Raw genomic sequence first — 27,516 nt, forward strand, 5'->3', positions numbered from 1 at the left:
AAACTTACAAGCTGGTAAGTTTTAAAGTTAGGTGTGTTGGACATATGGTACTCATAGTATTCTTTGTGCTTATATACATGTTTGTAATTGATTTACTAAAAGCAGAAATTAAAAATATTTTAACACCAAAAGCTGGTGAGGCTAAAACAAAAAAAAGCTCATTCATTTATACTGCTGGATGGGGGTCAAAATCACCTAAAGTAGGGGAGTTACTTGACAATATATATTGCAAATTTTGCATAATGTTTGCATAATTTATCTTGAGCCAGAAATTTTACTTCTAAAGAATTTATTGTAGGGATAATCAGATATGAGCACAAAGATAAATATACATATTTGCTTACTAAAAAATTCCTTGCAATAATAGTGAAAATTTATTAAACAACCCAAATGCCCAACAATGGAGTATAGCCTACATTCATTATAGTTAATTTCATTAGCTTTTTTTTTTTTTTTTTTTTTTTTTTTTTGAGATAGAGTCTTGCTTTGTTGCTTAGGCTGGAGTGCAATGGTGCAATCTCGGCTCACTGCAGCCTCAACTTCCCAAGCTCAAGTGAACCTCCCAGTTCAGCCTCCCAAGTAGCTAGCTAGGATTACAGGCATGGGCCACTATGCCTGGCTAAGTTTTGCATTTTTTGTAGAGACAGGGTTTCGTCATGTTGCTCAGGCTAGTCTTGAACTCCTGGCTCAAGCAATCAGCCTGCCTCAGTCTCCCAAAATACTGGGATTACAGGCATAAGCCACTGTGCCTGCCCCAGATTCTTAAAAGCACTGCATGTGTGTGTATTTAAGTAAAAAGAATATAGTTAATCTAGTAAATACTTTTAAAGATCCCTAAGGCACTTGAACTCACTTATAAACACCGTTCCTATTATTCCTCCTTGACACTATTCATCATGTATACAACATACATAATTCATGAAATGGAAAATACATAATAAATAAATAGTTCATCTCTAAAATAATTTGAATGAAATAGTAAAGTAACAAGCCAAGAACAAAACTTTATAAAAACAAAACCCACCTTCTAATATGTTTTCAAGAGAAAACACGTAATTATAAAATGTAACATGGCTTCAAGTCTTTCCTTCAAAAATATTATGAGAAGGAATTAAGAGTCAAGTAAATTCTTTTGTTTTATTGTTGACAAGTATAGTGTATGCAATTATACTGTATGTGAAATACAGATTTTTAAATAAGGAATAATGAGCATCATATAGCAGGTGGTCAGTATTTCTCGATCTTCGTGTTAAAATCCTATTTCCTTTCTAACATCTTGAGTACATTATACAAAAAGAATAACGCCCAAAAGGTATAAGAGAATCTGAAAAAAACTTAAGTTTTGCTCTCCAGAGATCGCAACTAGGTCAGGTCACATGCTTTATTAAAAGAAAAAGAACATATATGTGTACATACAATATATATGTTTTAAGATAATCTATCCAACTTTCCCTATTTTCTTAATGTAAAGGTATAATATAGGGAACTTCTGCTAATAATAAAGATGGAGATAATTCCGACCAACCTTTCTTCTGAAGGCAACCAAAAGTCTGGACAAAAGATAAAAAACATCTGTTTGAAGGCATTGGATTGTTAATAAGATGGTGAAAAACTATAGGTGAGTATCAGGAGGAAGTTGGAGGCTCAGGAAAGTAACTTCTGCAATTTCAGCTAATTTCCCCTTGAGGTTGTTTGCTTATGCTGGAAGAGCTGGCAGAAAAGCATAGCAACAGTGTTAAGAATTTGTGGGAATAGGGTGCTGGAATTGGGAATTAGGATCTTTGTAAATCTTCCTTGCTTTGAGTTGGGACTCTGAACAGCTATACTGCAGAGGGCAAATCAGAAAAAGGCAGGCCCTCAGGTAACTACAGTTTAGTATCAAATTATCTCAGTCTCTGAAATAGGACTGAGGTGATTTTGAATTGCTAATGCTACCTGGAGTCTGAAAGAAGGAATTGTAAATATTCTCTGAGATATTTAATATTGTGATCAGATGTATCAAAATATTCTGCAAACAATTTTGCAAATACCTGACTGGCACACAAAAAATTTGCGTGCATATGAGGAATTAAGACCACATGCAAGAAAATCAGTCTAAATAGACCCAGTGGTTACAGACTTTGGAATTCTCAGACACAGACTTTAAATTATAGTTGTCTCTCAGTATTTGTGAGGGATAGGTTGCATGATCATACTAAAATTCACGGATGCTCATATCCTTTACAAAAAAAAAATACAGCATTTGCACACAACCTATACAATCCTACCATATGCTTTAATAATCTCTAGATTACTTACAATATCTAATACTATATATATACTATGTAAATAGTTATGATGCATTGTTTAGGGAATAATGACCAAAACAAGTCTATATGTTCAGTACAAATGAAACCATCCATGTTTTTTTTTTTTTTTCTTTATCACTTGGTTGAATCCATGGATGCAGAACCCATGGATATGGATGGCTGACTGTAATTATAACCTTTGTACTTAATAACAATTTTTGCAAAGATATGAAACTATAAAAAAGAATAAAATGGAAATTCCAGAATTGGAATGTAGTGACTGAAATTAAAAATTTTATGGATTTAAGGATCATTTGATAAAGCTGAAAAAAGAAAGTAAACTGCAGAATGTGAGAAACAAAATTATCCAGGGAGAGAAAAACACATTAAAAGCAAAAGAGTAAAAGGCATAAACAATACAATGAGAAAGTGGCATGCAATATAATTGGAGTCCCAAAAGTAGAGGAGAGAGCAAAAGTGACAAAAGCAATAGGTGAGGAGATAATGGTTAAGAATTTTCCAAAACAAATGAAAGATAATGCAGAAATTCAGAAAGTCATCAACCCACTTAAGAGAAGTAAAAATAAAGTCAACTAGGCATAATATAATAAAACTATTAAAAACCAAAGACTGGGGAAATATTTCAATAAGCCAGAAGTCAGATTGTATTCACAGGTGCAACACTCAACATAAAATCTGACTTCAACAGATTATTATTCTCTGTGAATAAGGTCTTACATATTAGCCCTTCTTTCCCAACTATTTGTCTATTTGTCTTAGGTGAGCTAAATGTGTGCTGGGACACATTTTAGCCAAATGTCCCAGCACACATTTAGCTCACATAAGAAAAATGGACTCTACTTGGGAGTGAGGCGCTAACAAACACCAGATCTCAAGAAAATTCCCCATAATGGAAAATACAGGCAGATTTGACTATATAAAAGTTAAAAGTCCAATAAATTGATCAATTATTGCTTAACATATATATATAAAAAAAGCACCAAATGAACAAAGAGTTATTAGATATGAAGTGCCAAGCAAAAAACTAAGCAAACAAAAAGACCCTCAAACCCATAACAAATAAACAAAAATTTTCACTAGTGCGAATGAGCAAAGGATACCTCATAGGGGATGAATTGGCCTTATCAATAATCTGAGAGTTACAAATTTTAAAAGACTATGCGGCTGGGTGCGGTGGCTCACACCTGTAATCCCAGCACTTTGGGAGGCCGAGGCGGGTGGATCACAAGGTAAGGAGATTGAGACCATCCTGGCTAACATGGTGAAACCCCGTCTCTACTAAATATACAAAAAATTGGCCGGGCGTGGTGGCGGGCACCTGTAGTCCCCGCTACTTGGGAGGCTGAGGCAGGAGAATCGCGTGAACCCGGGAGACGGAGCTTGCAGTGAGCAGAGATTGTGCCACTGCACTCCAGCCCTGGGTGACAGAGCAAAGACTCCATCTCAAAAAAAAAAAAAAAAAAAAAAAAAGACTATGCACTATTATTATTATTGCTGTTGTTACTACTTTTGGTTTAGGTGAAGATGAAACAGGTACTCTCATGTGTACTAAGCACAGAAAAAAATTATAAAAAGCAGTTTAACATGATGCATTAAAAAAAAAAAGATATGTCCTTTAACCTGGCAAATCAGCTTCTAGGATTCTGCTATGCACGCACAAATGTGAATATACAGATATGTTCTCTGATGTACTGTTCACTAATAGAAAACGGTTAATTAAATTATGGTATGCCTATTCTCTGGATTCTCAAAAACAATAAAAAAATGAGGTAGATTCTTCATGTATGCACCCTAAAAATGTTCATAATAAACAAATAAAACCAATAAACATAATAAACAAAAAAGTTGCAGACCACTATGTGTAATGTGCTAGCATTCATGTGAAACTTAACAAAAAGCTTTATGTAATACAAATACATTTGTATTATACACATACTGCAAAAATAAATATTTAACAGCATTTAATCTGAGATAGGGCATAAGATTGAGGTTCTGAGAAGAGTTGAAGATGGCACTCTACTTCTAATGTTCTACATTGTCTGAATTTTTTCTTAACTAACATTATATGTTAGCTTTGCAATTAAAATGTCTCATACATACTTTTATGAGAGAAAGAGAAATATCAAGTGATTTGTCAATAGAAAAATAGTAAACTCTACATTGTTAGTTGATCTTAAGAACAGATTATTATTATAGAATATGATATGATTAATGATAATTTCCTGCCCTTAATAGAGGTTACATTTTAAAGAAGGATAGGAAGCAAAATTATTCCATCAAAAATAGGTAAAACGAGTCAGGCATAGTGGCTTATGCCTATAATCTCAGCAATTTGGGAGGCCAAGGGAGAGAACTGCTTGAGTCCAGGAGTTTGAGGTCAGCCTGGGTAACATAGTGATACTTTGTTTCCACAGGAAAAAAAAAAAAAAAAGCCGGGGTGGTGGTGCATGCCTGTAAGTCCCGGCTACTCCTTGGGCTGAAGTGGGAGGATTGCTAGAGCCCAGGAAGTGGAGGCTGCAGCAAGTTTTGACTGCACCACTGCACTCCAGCCTGGGCAACAGGGTGAGACCCTGTCTCAAAAAAAAAAAAAAAAAAAAAAAAAAAAAAAAAAAAAAAAAAAAAAGAGGGTAAAATGAATTTTACTGCTAGAGTTATTTAGAACATCAATGCATACCTGTTCTAGATCTTTGGACGATACTGGTGAATTGAAATGACTATAAAGGTAATTTTCCCATTAAGTTTTTTTTTTTTTTTTCTGAGATGGAGTCTCGCACTCTCACCCAGGCTGGAGTGCAGTGGCGCCATCCCGGCTCACTGCGAGCTCCACCTCCCAGGTTCACGCCATTCTCCTGTCTCAGCCTCCCGAGTTGCTGGGACTACAGGTGCTCACACCATGCCTGGCTAATTTTTTGTATTTTTACTAGAGACAGGGTTTCACCGTGTTAGCCAGGATGGTGTCAATCTCCTGACCTTATGATCTGCCCGCCTCGGCCTCCCAAAGTGCTGGGATTACAGGCGTGAGCCACCGTGCCTGGTCCCAATTAATTTTAATAAAATAGCCAAATCTTAAAAATTAACTGTTCTAGAGATTGATATACAAAGGTTCTCTTTAGAAATAATGTTACTATTTACTTAAAACGAAAGTTATACTTACAACAAGGAATAGGCTGAACTGGTCCAAGTTGTGGAAAAGTCATTAGAACAGAAATTCCTGGTGGATCATTTTGCTTTGGTTGTTCAGCAGTTTGGTCAGCCCAAACTACCACTTTTTTCCTCTCCACCAAATGTTCGATCTCTTTGAAGTCAGACTCAAAAGCAGCATTTGACAGGCCAGCTTCTTTTAATGTGCAATATTGTTTTCTTAGGGCTGGAAGTAAAGCATTTAATACTCTATATACAGAAGACGAGAAGAAAGGACGGGTAAATGTTACATCTTAAATACATTATTTTAGTTCTTTTATGTAACACCCAAAGTATTAGCATATCATTAAAATAATTTCCCATGTACAAACTAAGTTCTAGTCTCAGATTGTCTTCACTTGCTTCCATATGACCTTGGACAAGGCATGAAGTTTTTCCTCTGTAATGTGAGGGATAAATAGCCACTACTTACAACAGGAGATTGCTTTGAGGACTAAATGAGTTAAGTATACTTATTTACTTATTTTTTAGAGACAGGGTCTCACTCTGTGGCCCAGGCTGGAGTGCAGTGGCATGATCATCTCATTGCAGCCTTGATCTCTTGGGCTCACTTGATCCTCCCGCCTCAGGCTCCCGAGTAGCTGGGAACACAGATGTGAGCCACTACACTGATTAATTTTTCTATTTTTTTGGTAGAGATGGGGTCTTGCTATGTTGCCCAGGTTGGTCTCAAACACCTAGCCTCAAGAGATCTTGCCTCTACCTCCCAAAGTGCTGGGATTACAGGGATAAGCCACTGTGCCTGGCTAAATGAATTAGATGTACATAAAAGCTTTTTGCAAAACATAATGTGATTTCCAAACCACAGATGTTGTTACTGCTACTAATTATCATAAAATTGAAATGAAAAATTAATATACTATGTGAAATGATGAGATATATTTTAGGTATACAATATTATAACACACACACACACAAACACATAACAAAAGAACAAAACCTACCTCTCCTTTAAGTTAAACGACCTAAAGAAATGGCTTTTGGAATGGCACTTAAAGGGATTTTAAGGGGAAAAGTTGTGAATAAGGATGGGGAGTACAAATAATCGTTGGGGCACTGGATTCATGGCTCTAACTCAAAATCTTCCTTATTAGTAACAATTAGAGCAGCAATGAATGTAATTTTTTGTGTATCAGACTTCTATGTAAGTGGTCACTGAAGAAATGTCACAGCTAAACAGTTATAAATTTATACACTCAATCAGTGGTTCCCAACTTTTCTATAAAGGAAGATGTCTAACAACATGAACGATCTTGAAGTGATTCAGTCCTGGAATCCTGAGTCCGTCAAGATGATGTTCCAGTTGTCTCATAACATTGAGGAGAAGAGAACCAGTAGAAGTATGGATAGGGTAGTGGGAAAACACTAATCAGGCATTAATTTTCATACACAAGGAAATACCACCTTTTAACCTATGAGTCTTAAATATTTCAATAGCAGCACAAAAAATGGTGACCTTTTTCCTTTTGGTGGGGGTTGCTAGAGGGTACTGCAATTAAGTCAAGTAGGTAACAAGTACAAGAAGAAGTTATTAATCAAAGGCAATTAAACAATTACTTATTTAGCATCTACACTAATCAGGTACTGTGCAGGAAAGTTATCATAGTAGGCCTGACACTGCTAAGAAAGGCTTGGTTATAAGGTTGACACCTGGCTGGTATTTTAAAATATGGATTTTAGGAGGGTTCCCAGCATTTCCAGAACTCATATGACAAGAGTGGCTCACTGTGCTTAAACTGTTTGCACAAACAATGTGGTTTATGCTAAAACACCGTCTCTCCTTTTGAAAAGTCTGGAATTTTGATACATCCTGGCAGAAAGTGCCTATGCAACTAGCTTCCAATAAAAACCTGGGGCACGGAACTCAAAAGAGCTTCCAAAGCAGACAACATTTCACATGTGCTGCCACAACTTTTTGCTGGAGGAATTGTACACACTCTGTGTGATTCCACTGGAGGAAGACTCTTGAAACTTTGTGTCAGGGTTCCTGCAGACTTTGCCCCCTGTACCTTCTCCCTTTGCCGATTTTGCTTTGTAGCCTCTTGCTGAAATAAAGCACAACTAATGATAAAACTATATGATGAGTCTTGTAAGTCCTCCTAATGAATCACTGAACCTGAAAGTAGTCCTAGGGACCTATAACACAGGAATTATATCATGTTATTTATTTTCATGTTTAATCTTTTCAAAAACTTTATATGAAATGTATTATAATCTATTCATAACCTTTATATGAAATGTATTATAATTTATTTTTATATAAGAAAACCATGGCTTAGCAAAGCTAAATAATCAGCATAAGGTTATATTGCTCATAAAAGCTGTAATTCAAGATTGATTCCAAAACTCATCTTCTTTTTTCTATGCCACATTGCCTCTGTGACGCTCTAGTTCACCAATTTTCTAAATTATTGAGTTAGTCTTTTTTCCCCCATTTTAAGGTTAATGTTTATCTTAAGATAGTGTATTCATCTAGGGTCTGATATAGCAAATGTAGTATGGTTAAAAGAAATTAATGTTTCTTGATGACTTCAGCTCTTGTAAGTGGTTTGAGTGTTAGCAAATGAATATTCAATATCTGCTCTAGGAATAGACACAGAAAGTATAAAGAGATTAGTTTGAGCTTCCAGCCACATAAGAATAACTCCCTGAAGTTTTTCATTTTTCTTTTTTAAAAAAAGGTATACTAACATGATTTCCTCTAAATCAAGATAATTAATTATCAGTTATTTGAACATACTAGTAGAACATGAATAGATTCTTAGAGTAGCAGAAAGCAGTTAGAGAAATAAATTTCTCATTTGCCTGGAACATCAAAGTGATGCCTAAGGAGTTGACTGATGTATCCAATGTGACAAAAAAAGATTAAGCCATACTTTTCCTTTTTTACTATTATGTTTTAAAAAATAAATGACTAATGTTACTACTGAGCCAGAGGAGAGAACATAAAAGGTCTCTTATAGCATCCCATAAAAATCAGGACACCTGATATTTAGCAACTTTACTGTAATGACAGCAAAAAATTCTGAAATTATGAATAATTAACAATTGCCTACTTAAAAATTCAAGTGATGCTAACAGCACTTGCTTCTAAGAGGAGACATGGATGGCTAGAAGATAGAGGTAGAAGGCAGATTTCTTTTCAATGTGTAGGTACTTATGAAATTTTGTATTCCATAGCATATATTAAGTAAAAGTAACGTACTTTTAAAGAAAAACACTTTCAAATTTATAAAGCAATGTAAAAAGTTTGTTGGAAGGAAAGACCTCTCAATGTTTTCTGGTTCAGGCAGACACTTAAAAATAATGTATCTTGTAACACATAAAACTCAATTTTCTGGCAGTGGAAAATTGAACTTCTGTGCTTCAGATATAGTGGTAAAATTGAAAAATAGGTAGATGTATGTACTCACGCCTCAGTCTGCCTGTGTTGCTGTTCCTGAAGACAAGCTAGATCCATCATATGTCTAATTTGTGCTTTCAAATCTTTGTTCTGGAGGTGCAAATGGTGACAATGAAGATCTTTCTTGAGTTCCTAGGACAAACAATATAAAATGTACTTCAGATTACTCTAAGAATATTAAAATTAAATCAGTTTAATAACACTTATTTTATATTGTTGCCAATAGTTTTAATTCTTTTTAGATATTAAATAATACGTTTAGAAATAATTTGAAAAATAAGAGTTCTGGAAAAGGTCGTCTATAATTTACAAGCAAGATAAGTTTTCATGTTTCCTCAGAAACTGAGTGTTAGGAATTCAGAAGAAATTTTACTGTGATGACAGCTTCTTGGTCTATCCAACTTGTTCACGATATTGTAAAAATACATAAATATGACTAGTTTGTGCTTAAATGTCACTTCCTCAGAAAGGCTTTCCTTGAGCATTGTATTTGGATAGACACTCTCCACCCCTCGATATTGTCATAGCATTGACTGCATTGATCAGTAACAATTTCATTGATGTATTCATTTATTTATAATTTCTCTGTTCATACCAGAACATACAGTTTACCATCAGCACAGGCATCGAGTCAGGTTAGTTCAGTGTTAAAGCCCCAGTGTACTAAGTCTTGAGTTGTGTGCAATAAAAATTCCTTTTTTTGCATGAAACAAAAGATCATGTGGTTGATATCACCTTTGGTTGGATGATATGGTTAGAGCACTGGCCTATGAGTCATGTGATTTTAGAAATGGGCTTATAAGGACTTGAAACAAATGCTACCTTAAGTTGAATATACAGCCTTTATGGAGATCAGTTTACTGGACTAAAATTTAAGAGCTGGATCAGATCTCTTCAGTCCTTTCCAGTTAGAAAATTAAATGATCATAATAGTGTGAACATGTTTGCCAAATATTCCATCTGTTTTCCTTTAAAAGAAAAATATCCTTTATATACATCCTCTGATAATTTTCTTTATCTTCTTGAATCTTTCTTCTTTTAAAGAGACAAGACTTGAGACCCACTCTTGATACAAGCTTCATCCTGGCAAAAGTGTGAAAATGTTTTTTGTAGGCTCCATTTTCCTAAGCCTCATCTGCCTAGGGCCAGGTGTCCTGTAATCTACTACCTAAAGTTACTTGTCTTTCCTTAAACCTACTAAACCTTATCTACAGAAAATATCAGCAAAGGGATCACACCAAAGTATAAATGGTGATAATCAAATATTCTCAGAAACTTTATTGGAAAAATTTCAGTCAATACAATGAAAAAAATTTAAATTCTTTGGACACTTTGAATGGCTAAGACAGGAACCCTATATGCAGGAGAGCTATGCCTGGAAACTGAAAACTTCCTCCTAGGGACAATTCCCATAATCCATCTTAGCTTTAGTGAGTGGAAACAATGCAAAGTATTCTTCAGATTCTTTTAAAGAATATTTAAAGATTAAATCAATTTTAATAAAACTCCTTTCCAATGTGCAGTTGACCAATAATTTTCTAAAATGTCAAACTTATTTTTCTCCTTTTTAAAAAGTACTTCCAATACCAGTTATTGAGACTATGACAGAGAACCATGTCACTCATCCTGTTTGTCTGGATATATTAAAGTTAGGAGTTATTTATGTAATTCATTATACTTCAAGAAATATATCAAATGTTTTAGAAAAAAAATTATCTTTAGGAGGCATGATGATATGGCTAGAGTCATGTGATTTCAGAGATGGATTTAACCTTGAAACAAATGTCACCTTAAGCCAAATATATGCTCTTTATGGAGATCAGTTTACTTGACTAAAATTTAAGAGTTGGATCAGATGATCTCTTTGGTTCTTTCTATTAATAGTTAGAAAATTGGATGATCATAATAGTGTGAACATATTTGCCACACATTGCATCTTTTTTCCTTTAAAAAAATCTCTCCTTATAGCATTAGGAGAAATACCTAATGTAAATGATGAGTTGATGGGTGCAGCAAACCAACATGGCACATGTATACCTATGTGACAAACCTGCACGTTGTGCTTATGTACCCTAAAACCTAAAGTATAAAGAAAAAAAATCCCTCCTTTATATACATCCTCTGATAATCTTATTCCTTTATCTTCTTGAGTCAGTCTTTTAAAGAGACAAGACTTGATTGTATAATTATATTAGTCAATAATGGGTCTTTGGCTAGCCTGTTAACTTTGGAAAACCAAGTTTACAATTTGAGTCTTTCTTGACATACTAATGACTAAATCTGATTGGAAGAACATGGCTTATTTTGAGAACTATAAGTAGGCCAGTAATGGTAAAGTATAGAGTATAATGAAAGGTGATATATAAACCTTGAGAAGTATTCAGGTGCCAGATCATGCTAGGCCTGGTAACTCACAATGGAGAATTTATTCTAGGGAGAAGGCACTGAAGAACAACATGATCAGTTTTACCTTTTACAATTCACTTTGGTTGCAGTGGAGAAAATGAATTGCAGTAGAACATGAATCAGAGAAGAAAGACCAAATGTGTCAGTCCAATAATGGGGCACAGGAGTCTGAATTAGGGATAGCAGTAGAGGGGTATAAAGAGAAGCAGACAGATTCAGAATATTGAAGAGTAAATAATGCAGGAGAGTATAGAGAAAACAGCAGCAATTTGAAAGTCAGAAGTTCTGGGTATTTGTCCAGAGTTGTTTGACCTTGGATAAGTCCCTTTATCGTAAAGCTATGTCTCAATTTGCTTATATAAAAAATAATGGCTTATAACTAGATAATTTTCTCAGCTATTTTTTCAGCTATAAATATCTGCACAAAAAAGAATTGAGGGTTAGATTTGGGTGATGGCAATGAAAATAGTTTTAATATTATCTGTTCAAGTTATTTGGGTTAAAATGCATAAAAAACAAAGATGTAAAAATCAATTCCAGGTTCACATTCAGGTATACAAAAGTTCTTCATAAGAGAAATCTAGATGACAGATTGCTAGAAAAATTAATTTGACCATATTGAAAAAGTTTTAATTTATTAAAAATAATCTAGACAATATTGATTAACTTCATAAACACTAAAAAGTAGACAAAAAAGCAAACACAAAATAGCAATAATAATGATATCAGAAACAATACCATACCATTTTTAAAATTGGAAGCTTACGGTAAGGTGGGATAGAAAAGGCAAACTAGTAAATTTCTACAAATGACTTTTTTGCCTCCTTAATATTTCATAAGTTCTTAAGTACTTCTGCAGTTGGAATGTTGATTACATGGACAAACATATAATACAAGCATAATGTAAATTAAGTTAGGATATTGAGAGGTGAAAATACTCTAGTAATATTATTTAAAACTTATATAAACACATATTTAAAATTTTTAACGAATATACTTAATGCTACTGAACTGTATATCTACACATGGTTAAGATGGTAAATTTTATGTTATACTTTACTACACACAAAAAGTTGTTTCAAGACTCTTCATGAGAAAATTTTTGCCGACTAGAAGGGGTAAATAATCTATGAGAATATCATAGCCCGAAGTAACCAAACAAATTAAGGAATCTTCAGTAGTTATTTTTAAATGAGGTCAAAGTTTAACACTAACCGAAAGACTTAAGAGTTTTATGTAGTTTAGAAAATGATAATCTTGAGAATATGACTGCTTTAGATATACAGTCTCCAAATAAACAATTAAATAATAAGTGAAATAAATTGAAAAGTACTGTCAACATTCCACACCTGCTACCAATCCAAGAGAAGCAACTCTTGTGCATTAAATGAGAAACACTCATTTGGCCAGGGTTATCAGTCGTTTTCTTTGAAGCGATTTTATCAACAACATAACCATATTGCAGTATTCCTACAGGTACTGTGATAGAGCCTGTTGCATTCTATGATGAGCCTCTATGGCTTTATATGGAATTTCAGAAGTTATATCCTCTGATCCTAGCTAACCATATTATAGTTTATTAATGAATCTTGTCTTTTTTTGCTTACTCCTTTTGAGTCATTATATCATCTCAAGATGGACACATTTTTTAAAAATGTGCTATAGATCCTTCTGAAGTAGATATTCTTAATCTTGTGTCAATGGAAGGGTTTTAGGAAACCCAAATGACTTAGGATATTTATGCAAAATTGTATGAATTTGACGTCCCCAATCTCCCATCTGGGAGAAAATCCACACAGCTTTGAACAGATTCTCAAAGGCATCTATGACCCCCAAAAAGGTCAGAATCACTGTTCTGGAAGAGAAATTATATTATATATTATATTATATTATATTATATTATATTATATTATATTATATGATGCAGTTAACTCTTTTGTTAACTGTGTACACTGATTCTTTGTACAACTTGCTTGGCTATTGATGTCTATGCTATTGTAGCTTAGAATAGTATTAAACTATTACTTATCATCCATTATTTGTTAAGTGTTGCTAGGCTTTGAATATAGCACTCCACTTAAGCTCATAATATCTTAGATACATTTATAGATGACAAATTAAGACATTAATGTTAAACGCACTGTCCAAAGTCATATAATTAGTGTTAGAGTTGGTATTCAAAACAACTACTATATGCCAGAATTACCAAACACTCCAAAGTCTATCCTCTTTCCAGTGTTTACATTCTCTTTGTGGGGAATATTTTAAAGTGCCTTACAGACTAAGTCACATCATTGCAAAATATTACTAGAATGTGCTGTATACAATATGTAATGTCCTAATCTGCTTAACTAACTGCTTTGCTTTTATCAAGATATTCTGAGGTACAGATTAAATTGTTGGCTCAATAAATATCCATACTAAGGAACTACTGTCTTTGGCTTCCTTCTTAGCAAACAGGATATCTGCTGCTTGCTCCTTTCATTACTTTGAACTGTCATCATTAACTACTACTGCTAGTCTTTTCTCTCCAGTCATGTCTGAGCTTTCATGTTAAAAGAATAATCATTTACAGCCATTGCTAGCCCATCAGAGAACCCATTCCCCAGTCATAATGCATTGACTAATATCTTTGAATTATAAAAAATTAGTACTTTTGAACATTAAAGATCTCTGGCATTTGTTGGTAAATATTTTATATTTTCTTTCACCTGTATTTTCTGTCTGGTGCCCTTTTAGGAATTAAAAGATTTTAGAAGTTTCCATATCAATTAGCTGACACAGAGTTATAGAATTTCAGAAGAGCATCCCCAAAGTAGAGACTGTAGATATTTTTCCTTTTAGAAAAAGACTGAAAAGAAGTTGTTCTTTTATTAAACTATTAAGTATTTGGGTGAAAATTAGTTGTTTCATAGCAGTTGCTCCTAGTTGCTTAGCCCATATTTACTTTCTTCTTCTTTCTTATTAAGAGATCTCCAATCTCATTACTGGGTATATACTCAAAAGATTATAAATCATTCTACTATAAAGACACATGCACACATATGTTTATTGCAGTACTATTTACAATAGCAAAGACTTGAAACCAACCCAAATACTCAACAATGATAGACTGGATAAAGAAAAAGTATATTGCACATATACACCATGCAATACTATGCAGCCATAAGAACGAATGAGTTCATGTCCTTTGCAGAGACATGGATGAAGCTGGAAGCCATTATTCTCAGCAAACTAACACAGGAACAGAAAACTAAACACTGCACATTCTCACTCATAAGTGGGAGTTGAACAATGAGAACACATGGACACAGGGATGGGAATATCACATGCCGGAGGCTGTCGGGGGTAGGGGGCAAGGGGAAGGAGAGCATTAGGACAAATACCTAATGCATGCCAGGCTTAAAACCTAGATGACAAGTTGATAGGTGCAGCAAACCACCACAGCACATGTGTACCTATGGAACAAATCTGCACATTCTGCACACGTATCCCAGAATTTAAAGTTAGAAAAAAAGAGAGAGCTCCAATACTGTTCAGAGTAATTATGCAAAAAAAAAAAAAAAAAAAAAAAGGAGGTCATCTTTTCAGAGTGTCTTCTATCTACAGATAGCCATGTGACATATTTCTAGCCAACACATTAGTCTGTTAGGAATTTTTGGAAACATCTTTGTTCTCCTATATAGCCATACCCCCTCCTTTCTTTCCTCTTCTTCTGGCTTAGGTGTGTAAACTTGAGACTAGACATGAAACAGTAATATTACAATCATGAAACGACAAGCATGATAATGACATTTTAAAGGTACTGCATTAGAAATGAACTGCATACTTCCAAGACTTATTGTTAAGAGAACAAAAGACAGCCCACACTAGTTAAGGCACTAAAGTTAGATTACTGCAACCTTGTAGCAGAACATAATTCTAATATGATACTGTCATTACCCATCACTACACTTTAAAAATAAAACCTTTTGCCATTCTAAGGTGGAATATCTTCAGTTACACACACACACACACACCCTTTCAAATCAACTTTAACCATAACACATTTAATGTTGACCTCATTTAAACTATTTTTGCATAAAATATCAACATTTCTAACAAATTACCTACATAACGAATCCTCAAGTACAGTTTGAAATAGAATTATTTATTTTAACCTAAAAGCTACCTTATAAAAGGATGCAATCACTTAGAAATAACATTTAAAAGTAAATTAAATCTCAGAGTTATGAGGCAATAATAGTTGTCTTATGAAAGACATTTACTCAATAAGTAAGAGAACACATTTTAGGAGCTCAGTTCTTACAAATTAAATCTGAACATACAGAGATATTTGTACCTTTGGAATATGACCGTTTTGACCTAAGTGTCCCATTTCTTTTTCGACACGATGGAGCCAATTAGTATTCTCATCAAATTGCTTCAGTTCCTCCTCCCTCCTTTTCTCCAGATAGCAGCGACGAGTTTTCAACATTGCAAGTCTATGATCTCGTTTTCCAGTGGCCTGAAACACAATTCATTTAACAGTGAATCTAATTTTTATGATCTTTGATGTATGTGATATTAGTAAACTAGTATATTTTCTTATGTGTACTATTGTAGTAAATTAAGTTAGGCTATATATTTGTATTTAAAGCTATTTCCCCCTTGAAATCTCAGAATACTACTGCTTGCAGAAAAATAGGAAATTGAGCTGTGAGTCATTGTTATAAAATTACAGGTTGAGAGTTTATGGCTTTCAGAAATACAACGACCAAATCGAAGACCATAACTTTTGTTTTTTTGGTGTTAAAGTACAGTCCTTTCAGTATGTTTCATTTGAAAAGTTCATACAAGGTCAGATACATTCCATGATTTCCATACTCAAAATCAAAGCAGATGCATATATTGCTCTTATCTTTGACGTGAATAATGTGTTCTATTGCTCTGTGTTTGCCTATAAGGCCTCAAATTGACTGATATAAATCATAGAAAAAAGAGCTTATATCAGAGTGCTTATCAATATCTGATCTTGCCTGTAGCTTGGTTCAGGAGCCATAATGAATATTCAAAATATTTTTGGTGTTTTACCTAGGCACAAATTGAGATTACAATTAATCTTTGATTTCTTACCCTAAGAGTCTTGCACACTATCATGAAAACAATGGGCCAGAATATCTTGCCCTCTCTGGGGTATTTGCCCATAGACACTAAAGTCAATAATTATCAGATAGGATGGGTAGACCTGAAACAATGGATCCCCAAAGGTTAGAATAAGCATTTGCAGCTGGTTCTGGGAGCAGGAAATGAAAAAAAAGAAGAGCAGAAACTAGATTTGAATTTGGTCAAAGAACTCCCCCTCTTTGGGAGATAAACATCTCTTAACTTTGACAAAAGACGTACTATTGAGACTAGGGCATATAATAGAAAAATATGATTATCTTCATCTGGATAGAGGATATGAGCTAATAAATGATTTAAGGTCAGGCAAAGGTGGCTATCAAGAAGTCATAACCAAATCTTAGATATTCATAAACTTTTACTTACCTTCCCTTCAAGGGAAATGCAAGAGTCAGAGAGAAGCAGATTCTATTTCAGGATAGAGTTATAGATAAAGGAAAAATAGTTGATAGCCACTGTCATTCTAACTAAGGTTCCTGACTCTTTTTTATGGCTTCTCTGGTTAATTATAATATCCTTGTCTCTCTCTGTCATGGTAAGACAGTAACAAAAACAAAACAAATGTCTCAAAGAAACAAAAACCTGCATAGTTAAGAAGAGAAAACAAAACAAAACGTAACCCATCAAACTGACCACAGCACTAGGAAGAGAACTGTGACAGAATGCTACAATGCAGGCTGGGATGGTGGCTCATGCCAGTAATTCTAGCACTTTGGGAGGCTGAGGCAGGAGGACTGTTTGAGGCCAGAAGTGCAAGACCAGCCTGGACAACATAGAGAGACCGTGTCTCTACACAAAAATTAAAAAATAAATTTAGGCTGGTTTCGTGGCATGTGCCTGTAGTCCAGCTACTTGGTAGGGTGGAGGGGCTGATATGGGAGCGTCACTTTAGTCCGGGAGGTTGAGGCTGCAGTGCAGCGAGCCATGACTGCATGATTGTGCCACTGCACTCTAGCCTGGGCAACAAAGTGAGACTCTGTCAGCAAAAACGAAAAAAAGAATGCTATCATGCAAAGGTTACCCAAGCATGGTACAGGGACCCCTAAGGATTCCTGAGATCCTTTCAGAGAGTTCACAAGGTTAAAACCATTAAAACCATTTTTATAATAACACTAAAATGTTATCAGTCTTTATAAATTCTTGTTTGCTCATACAGTTAGTTGTACAGTAGTTTTCTAGAGACTAAATGATGTGTAACACCACAACAGAATAACAATTCAGCAGTTATGAGAATATAGCTGATAGGAAAATCCAGGCATTAAAGAAATTTGCAAACATGTAAAACAATGCCACTCTTCTATTTTCACTATTTTTGAGAAAATAAAATTATTTATGTAATCACACAAAATTTTAAATTATTATTTAATATTTAATTATTTATAATTTATTGCTATTTATTATATTTTAATATAATTATTTCTTTATTATTTAATATTATTTTAAAATGAATCAATACATAAAATAGTTTTGCACATCTCAGTTTTAATTTCTAATATAGAAATATTGGTAGAGGGACTACATATAAACAGGAGCTCTTTGAAGACCTAAATAATTTTTAGAAGCGGAAAGGGGTCCTGAAACTTGAAGTTTAGAGCTACTGCTATAACAGAAGGTGGGAGGTGTGACCTATTGACTTTTTTCTGCTATTCAGCAGGTGTACAAATTTAGGCAGATCTTAGTGGGTCTTCAGTTACTTTGTCTGAAAAATGAAGATGAAAATATTGTACCTAACTGAAGGCAGGCAGCTAATTAAATTATCTTTATTTTGCTTTAGCATTTACAATTGTAGGGACTCTTAGAAACCAGGGTATGCGGGTCTGATGGCAGCAATATTTAATATCAGAAAATCCTAAATGAAAACTTCTAAAAGTCTGTTTATGACTTTTTACTTCTAATGTCCATCAAATGTATCCTCTATGATGGTTCTCAGAGGACATTTTCCATCAGAGTACTACTAACACCCATTGTTCTAAAATGGCAAGTTAGTGTTTGCGAATACATTCTAAAATATGCATGTTAAACCCCAACATTAGAGTGAAATGTCTCCCATTAAGTTTTAAAAAACTTTACATATTTCATTAACAAAATCCCCTGCACACCACAAAAGTCTTGTGAGAGAACAAACATAATTCTACAATTTTAGTTGTTACTACTGCTTTGTGTAAAATAATTGCTAATATGGTAACTCATATTTTCACATTAAAAATAATCTTACAGATTATTTTCATGGGGCCATAAAATTACCCAAGAGCTTCCCTTTAATAGTAATTTCAAAGTCCATACTTCAGAACTATTTATAGCTGAATCAATGTTATGAGATTCTTTCAGCACTTCTGATAACAAACCTCTTTTGGAGAGAATTCAAAACATGTAAGATTCTTTGCCTTAGAAAAGCAGTTTACTCATACTACAGTTTGACACTTCTGTGTAAAAACAAAACAAATCAACCTCTGGATGTCTTCCTATGTTTCTCAGTGGGTTAACTACAACCAATAACTTAAGAGTTTTTATCTCCACTGCTTACCTAGCCTCATAAGAATAGCTATAACAATTGGGAACCTGAGGATTGAAATGACCAAAAGCAAGAGATCAGAAAAGGCGATTGGGTTGAAAAAAGTCTAACCTACTAAGCAGAAAAATAAGGATTAAAACAGAAAAAACAAAACAAAACAAAACATAAAACCAGTCAAACCCATTCTATTACACTATGTCTTAATCTTCCTAGATAACCACATTCAAAATTCAATGGAGGAATTAAGACACTAAAATAACAATTATCTAAATTACTTTGGGATTACACAGTCCAAACTCATTAATTATACTAAATAATATTTAAATGTTTAAAAAATGGAACTCGAAGTTCTGATAATGTTACTCCCTTGCTTGAAAGACTGCATTTTGGTTACAAAAATAGGTTTTACATTCCTAGCAACCAATAATTCCACAATCTGTACCAATATCCGATCTTCCCAATCTATTGATAATAATTACTAATATGGCAAATATGTCTAACATCATGCACCAACTCCAGTCCATTCATTGTGGTTCTGGCTACTTTCAAATTCTGAGAGAAGGTTATGGCCACAGATCAGTGAAATTTGCTGTGGGTAAGGGAGTGGGAATTGGCAGGAAGTTTTGAGTATAATTATGTATTTCTATACATATTGTCCAACAAATGTGACCTGCTCTGGTCAAACTCAGCAAAGCAGGTCACATTTGCAGGATAATATGTATAGAAATGCAAGGCCCAGTACACATCTCATCTTTCCAACAGGAAGCCTTTCTTAATAAAAATAGGAAGCCGCTGTTTTCTTTTCTGAATAGCTATAGTATTTATAGTACTTAGAGTATAGCACAGTGATTAAGAGTGCAGGCTCCGAAGCCAGACAGTTGGAGTTTAACATTGGTTCAGCCATATTAATTAGGTAAGTAACTCCAGACAACCTACTTGAGTTCTCAGTGCCTCAAAATGGTGATAATATTAGATCTATCTCATAGGCTTGTATCAGAGCAGAACTGAAGGAGATAGAGACACAAAAAACCCTTCAAAAAATCAAGGAATCCAGGAGCTGGTTTTTTGAAAAGATCAACAAAATTGATAGACCACTAGCAAGACTAATAAAGAAGAAAAGAGAGAAGAATCAAATAGATGCAATAAAAAATGATAAAGGGGATATTACCACCGACCCCACAGAAATACAAACTACCATCGGAGAATACTATAAACACTTCTATGCAAATAAACTCGAAAACCTAGAAGAAATGGATAAATTCCTGGACACATACACTCTCCCAAGACTAAACAAGGAAGAAGTTGAATCAGTGAATAGACCAACAGCAGGCTCTGAAATTGAGGCAATATTTAATAGCCTACCAACCAAAAAAAGGCCAGGACCAGACGGATTCACAGCCAAATTCTACCAGAGGTATAAGGAGGAACTGTTACCATTCCTTCTGAAACTATTCCAATCAACAGAAAAAGAGGGAATCTTCCCTAACTCATTTTATGAGGCCAACATCATCCTGATAGCAAAGCCTGGCAGAGACACAACAAAAAAAGAGAATTTTAGACCAATATCCCTGATGAACATCGATGCAAAAATCCTCAATAAAATACTGGCAAACCGAATCTAGCAGCACATCAAAAAGCTTATCCACCACGATCAACTGGGCTTCATCCCTGGGATGCAAGGCTGGTTCAACATACACAAATCAATAAACGTAATCCAGCATATAAACAGAACCAAAGTCAAGAACCACATGATTATCTCAATAGATGCAGAAAAGGCCTTTGACAAAATTCAACAGCACTTCATGCTAAAAACTCTCAATAAATTCGGTATTGATGGAATGCATCTCAAAATAATAAGAGCTATTTATGACAAACCCACAGTCAATATCATACTGAATGGGCAAAAACTGGAAGCATTCCCTTTGAAAACCAGCACAAGACAGGGATGCCCTCTCTCACCACTCCTATTCAACATAGTGTTGGAAGTTCTGGACAGGGTAATCAGGGAGGAGAAAGAAATAAAGGGTATTCGATTAGGAAAAGAGGAAGTCAAATTGTCCCTGTTTGCAGATGACATGATTGTATATTTAGAAATATACATTGTCTCAGCCCAAAATCTCCTTAAGCTGATAAGCAATTTCAGCAAAGTCTCAGGATACAAAATCAATGTGCAAAAATCACAAGCATTCTTATACACCAATAACAGACAAACAGCCAAATAATGAGTGAACTCCCATTCACAATTGCTTCAAAGAGAATAAAATACCTAGGAATTCAACTTACAAGGAAGGTGAAGGACCTCTTCAAGGAGAACTACAAACCACTGCTCAATGAAATAAAAGAGGACACAAACAAATGGAAGAACATTCCATGCTCATGGATGGGAAGAATCAATATCGTGAAAATGGCCTTACTGCCCAAGGTAATTTATAGATTCAATGCCATCCCCATAAAGCTATCAATGACTTTCTTCACAGAATTCAAAAAAACTAAAGTTCACATGGAACCAAAAAAGAGCCCACATTGCCAAGACAATCCTAAGCCAAAAGAACAAAGCTGGAGGCATCACGTTACCTGACTTCAAACTATACTACAAGGCTACGATAACCAAAACAGCATGGTCTGCTACCAAAACAAAGATATAGACCAATGGAACAGAACAGAGCCCTCAGAAATAATACCACACATCTACAACCATCTGATCTTTGACAAACGTGACAAAAACAAGAAATGGGGAAAGGATTCCCTATTTAATAAATGGTGCTGGGAAAACTGGCTAGCCATAAGTAGAAAGCTGAAACTGGATCTCTTCCTTACACCTTATACAAAAATTAATTCAAGATGGATTAGAGACTTAAATGTTAGACCTAAAACCATAAAAACCCTAGAAGAAAACCTAGGTAGTACCATTCAGGACATAGGCATGGGCAAGGACTTCATGTCTAAAACACTAAAAGCAATGGCAGCAAAAGCCAAAATTGTCAAACAGGATCTAATTAAACTAAAGAGCTTGTGTGCAGCAAAAGAAACTACCATCAGAGTGAACAGGCAACCTAAAGAATGGGAGAAAATTTTTGCAATCTACTCATCAGACAAAGGGCTAATCCAGAACCTACAAAGAACTCAAACAAATTTACAAGAAAAAGCCACCCCATCAAAAAGTGGGTGAAGGATATGAACAGACACTTCTCAAGACATTTATGCAGCCAACAGACCCATGAAAAAATGCTCATCATCACTAGTCATCAGAGAAATGCAAATCAAAACCACAATGAGATACCATCTCACACCAGTTCAAATGGCGATCATTAAAAAGTCAGGAAACAACAGGTGCTGGAGAGGATGTGGAGAAATAGGAACACTTTTACACTGTTGGTGGGACTGTAAACTAGTTCAACCACTGTGGAAGACAGTGTGGCGATTCCTCAAGGATCTGGAACTAGAAATACCATTTGACCCAGCCATCCCATTACTGGGTATATACCCAAAGGATTAGAAATCATGCTGCTATAAAGACACATGCACATGTATGTTTACTGTGGCACTATTCACAATAGCAAAGACTCGGAAGCAACCCAAATATCCATCAATGACAGACTGGATTAAGAAAATGTGGCACATATACACCATGGAATACTATGCAGCCATAAAAATAGATGAGCTCATGTCCTTTACAGGGACATGGATGAAGCTGGAAACCATCATTCCCAGCAAACTATCGCAAGAACAGAAAACCAAACACTCATGTTCTCACTCATAGGTGGGAATTGAACAATGAGAACACTTGGACACAGGAAGGGGAACATCAACCACTGGGGCCTGTTGTGGGGTGGGGGGAGGGGGGATGGCATTAGGAGATACACCTAATGTAAATGACGAGTTAATGGGAGCAGCACACCAACATGGCACATGTATACATATGTAACAAATCTGTACATTATGCACATGTACCCTAGAACTTAAAGTATGAAAAAAAAAACAAAACTAATTAATCCATGCAAAGCACTTTGAAAAATGTCTGGCAAATAGTATTCGATAATATCAGCTGTTTTTATTATTACTATTTATATGACAATCATATAGTGCCTTATCATTTTTATTATTTTTATTGCTCCAACTAGTGTGTAAATAATTGAAGGGCAAAATTCTCTTTCTTTACCTCTATTGTGTCAAGCACAAGGTTTTACATATAAATAAGTGTTCAATAAGAGTTTTGTTAAAGTTGAGATGTTAAGTCAATATCAGCTTCCTATGGCTGCATTTCTTGCCTTTTGTCAAAAAGTAAATCAGATAACTGTACATTCAAATAATTGACACTTACATAAAGGACATCTTTACAAAACTGAGAAGAATTATTACCCACTGAAGATTACTATGTAATATAAGACGTGCTAATAATTGAAATAAACCGGGCATGGTGGTAGACACCTGTAGTCTCAGCCACTTGGGAGTCTGAGCTACTTGGGAGGTTTGTGTGAGCCGTGGCGCAAGACCTCATCTCCAAAAATAAAATAAAATAAACATAAAAAATAAAGAAAAGAAGAAAAATATCTTAAAAATTTGAAATAAAATATATAATTCTTATATAGTATGGTACTATTTCAGAAATTTGTTTAGCAAGCATATGAAAGAAGTTCACAACAACAAATTGATAAATTAATCCAATGAGATATTGTTATTTGGAAGTCATTGCATTTATCAAAGAATACTGGCAACAATTTGAAGTTCATGAAAGTGAAAATACAAATATAGCAGCAATATATAAATTCAAAGAAATAAATTCAGTTTCCTTTCTGCCTTAAAAGAATGTGAGGAACATCTTAAATGCATCTCACAACATAAAATTGAAAAGAAAATTTCATTAAGGCATCAAACAGTAAATATATTACTAATTTGATAATATAGTTTAATAACTACTGACAAACTGCTATCAATGATACATTACTGAAAGCTTTATGATTAATTTCCAGTATAGCATATCTTTCCCATTTCATAGGCTAACAAAAAACGAAAGTGTTAGCTTTGAAAAGCACTCTTTAAAATTTGACAGCTTCTGGACATTAAGAAAAGGAAAATTTTTCTATATAATTATTACTTCTGTGAAAGTAGGAAAAGAAGAAAACATGTTTGGGGTGGTAGTTTGAGAGGAATGGGCAATTATTTATAAGATAAAGCTTTTTAATAAGTAGTATTTGAATATCATATGTCTATGCAATTAAATTACATAAAATACATAAAAATACAAAGAAACTCATCACCAATGAATATAAAAAATAGGGAGAACTGTCAACATTTTCAAATTATTTATTTTTCTGATCTTTGGTGCTCCATAGTTTCACAGGTTTAGGTATATATTTATCTTATACTGCTTAGAACTCATGCTTCTTGAATTTACATCTTATTAGTTCTAGATAATTCTCAACCATAAATTTTTGCATATTGCTTTTTCACTAAATATCTCCTTCTGAAATGACTATTAGATGAATGTATGACTTTTCTTCTTGTTACATTAAGTCTATCCTTTATATAACAATATCTTGTCCACATGTGTTATCTTTATCTTGCATTTGGTGTAATTTTCTCATATCTGTCTCCCAGTTCATGTAAAAAAGCATAAACATAAGAGCACAGGTTCTAGCATCGGCACGCTACAGATCAAATCAGAACTCAGCACCTACGAGCTGTGTCACCTTGGACAAAATAACTTGTATTTTGGTTTCCTCATTATTATTATTAGGATAATATTACTAAATATTTCATGGGGTTTTCTGAGAATTAAAAGAGTGTATGTAAGGTGCTCTAACATTTTCTGGTATTGTATCAATACGGTGAGGCTTTAATTTTAATGAATAAATCTTTACTTTCTGAAAGTTTCATGTGTTTTTTCCTCACATTTGAATGTTCTTTTTTTGTGGTGTTTTTATCTTTGATTCCTTTATCTTTGTTCATTCTTATAGCTTCTATTAGATTGCTCTAGTAACTAAAGATTTGAGAGTTCTGTCATATTTGCTGAGAGCACTGAATCTTGTCTAGAATAAATTATGTCTCCATGTGTTTTGTAATTTTGGATGGTGAGTTCATTAGTGGCTAGAGTTGAGAATCTGTTTCTCTTAAGAGGCTGATTTTTGCATTGCTTCTGCCAGGTTTTCTAGTGGTATCATTGGTTTGATAACATTGTGCATTTTAATTGACCAACTTTAGGGGTTTTCTAAACAAAATACATGGGTTGTAATAATTTAAACCTCAATCATTGTTAAAAGCACGCCTATAAAGGTAGTGTTCAAATGACTTTTTTTTTCTTACCCCAGACATGGTTACTTGGGGTAAGAAAAGCAACCATCCTTGCCAACTGTGATGGTTGGCAAGAATTTATTTTTTTCCTGATGTACCCCTAGTATAAAGGATATAGACCTCCGAAATTTCAGGCTCTAGATAGGAGCTCTCATTTCTAACTCACTGTCTCCTTTGGGTCTCTTATCTAAGTAGAGATGTACATCAAAGGTAGAATAGTGGGAGTGGTCTGTGTATGCAGGGGAGAGGACAGTATATTATTGTATTAAAAAAAACAGTGAAACTGATTAAATGTTTGGTCTGCTTTTCATTAGGCCCCTGCACTGGCACATCTAACAATTTCAACGATAAAATTCTTCTCTGACAACAATAATCTCCTGTTGGTCTAAGTTGTAAGCTACTGCCTGCATCCTGCTTCTATTGATACACTGCTTCTATTGCTCTACCTTTAGTAACTGGCTGTCCCTGAGTGGGTAAACTTTGTGTTAAAAGTTCCGTAAAGTGCCCAGAAAAATAACAGTTGTAACTGAGATTCTGTTGTTTTTGTTTGTTTGTTTCCTTTTTGTTACTGACATCCAGGAACTAAAATTTCTTTCTTGTGCACTTAACTATGTATTTAAAAAAATGTTTGCTACATTTCCTTCAACATTTCCAGATGTTTGTAAAGAATGGGTGACTAAGTAGCTTGACTATCAAATTTCTAGAGTTAGACGCACCCCCACCAGGCTGGGCATGGTGGCTCACGCCTGTAATCCCAGCACTTTGGGAGGCTGAGGCGGGCGGATCACCTGAAGTCAGGTGTTCAAGACAAGCATGGCCAACATGGTGAAATACTATCTCTACTAAAAACACAAAAATTAGCTGGGCATAGTGGTGCATGCCTGTAATACCAGGTACTTGGGAGGCTGAGGCAGGAGAATTGCTTAAATCTGCAAGGCAGAGGTTGCAGGGAGCTGAGGTCGCACCACTGCACTCCAGCCTGGGCAACACAGGAAGCCCCCATGTTTTTATACTGCCTAAAATTTAATGATAAAATTGTTAATTACCTTTTCTACTTTGTCTTCAGAACACATCATTTCTATTTGTTTATGGCACTGTTGTTGGTAGAATGATTTAAGTTCATTCTCTTTAAGTAACATTTCCAACTTCAGATATTCTTGTCTAATTTCTTCTCGATTCTGGAACAAGCAGTTCAGGATTTCTTGAAACCTACCAAAAGTAAAACACATTACAGAATCTCACTAATTTTGTAACAAATCATACAAAGTTTACTTAAAAGAAATGCATAAACAAAGGAATATATGTAATTCACAGAACTACACTCAATGATAAACAGCAAATAGGTAAAAATGACTATTTCCTATTATAAAAGATGTTTAGAAAAAGTTATTAACTTTACTTTTACTACATTAGGTTTTTCTCTTTCTCGCCCAAGGAAGATCATGTTGCTGAAAGATATGGGCATCATAAGGTGTCTGGTATTGCTAACATACTGCATTTTGTCTATGCTTACATGTATATGTAATCCAACTGCTTAGCAAAAATAAAATATTTTTTGTCGGAAAACGATGACAACCTGGGCGTGCACCATCCAAATTCACAAGGCCCTATTAGCAACACAGCATTATGTGTTGTTTTGGTGTTGGCTCACCGTGAAAGAACAAGCAGTAGGGGGCATAATCATATGGTGCCTCCATGGTCCCCTAGGGAAAGTGACAGAGCCAGTTTTTAGCTTCAGAATTTGTTATAGTGAAAACAGACCATATGGTTAGGCACCCCCTACAGCCTGGCTAAGAATCAACTGACACTTCCAGGACTCAAAACATCCAAGTTTATAATGTGGTAAACCTAGAAAAGCTGCTGCAGTGTGCTTCCTCCTAAGGGCAATATAGGTCTAGAATATCAAAGATGAGGAGTTTGATTCAGATTTCCAAATGGCCACAGACGTCAAGCTGATTAAATTTTATGAAAATTCTGGATAGAACCTGCAATCCTATATCCTTCTGGGTCAGTAGAACACTGGTCACTGCAATATTTTAATTTTTCAAAGTATATTCATGGTTTTAAGTCATAGATCAGCTCTGAGGTACAATAACAGTATAAACATTCATAACTGTGAAGACTTTAAAATAAAGTAAAATCAAGTACATGCATTTAAAAATAAATGTTCTAAACTGGCCAGAATTTAAGATACACTCATAAAGATCAGTGGTAAAAACACTGCCAATTTA

The 27,516-nt window shown here is 34.6% G+C and overlaps 1 protein-coding gene across 1 annotated transcript in view; it reads right to left on the reverse strand.

The window, feature by feature from the left end:
- The window catches only part of KIF18A (kinesin family member 18A), a 91,510-nt gene that overhangs the window by 34,231 nt on the left and 29,763 nt on the right, over positions 1 to 27,516 (reverse strand). The window contains exons 10-13 of the mRNA XM_010360526.2: positions 26,332 to 26,494; positions 15,662 to 15,826; positions 8,924 to 9,045; positions 5,464 to 5,699 (exon numbers count right to left, since the gene is read on the reverse strand). Of these exons, the coding sequence (XP_010358828.1) occupies positions 5,464 to 5,699; positions 8,924 to 9,045; positions 15,662 to 15,826; positions 26,332 to 26,494 (686 nt within the window). The remainder of the gene's footprint in view (positions 1 to 5,463; positions 5,700 to 8,923; positions 9,046 to 15,661; positions 15,827 to 26,331; positions 26,495 to 27,516) is intronic.

The sequence above is a fragment of the Rhinopithecus roxellana genome, chromosome 15 (assembly GCF_007565055.1).
Source record: "Rhinopithecus roxellana isolate Shanxi Qingling chromosome 15, ASM756505v1, whole genome shotgun sequence".
NCBI lineage: Eukaryota > Metazoa > Chordata > Mammalia > Primates > Cercopithecidae > Rhinopithecus > Rhinopithecus roxellana.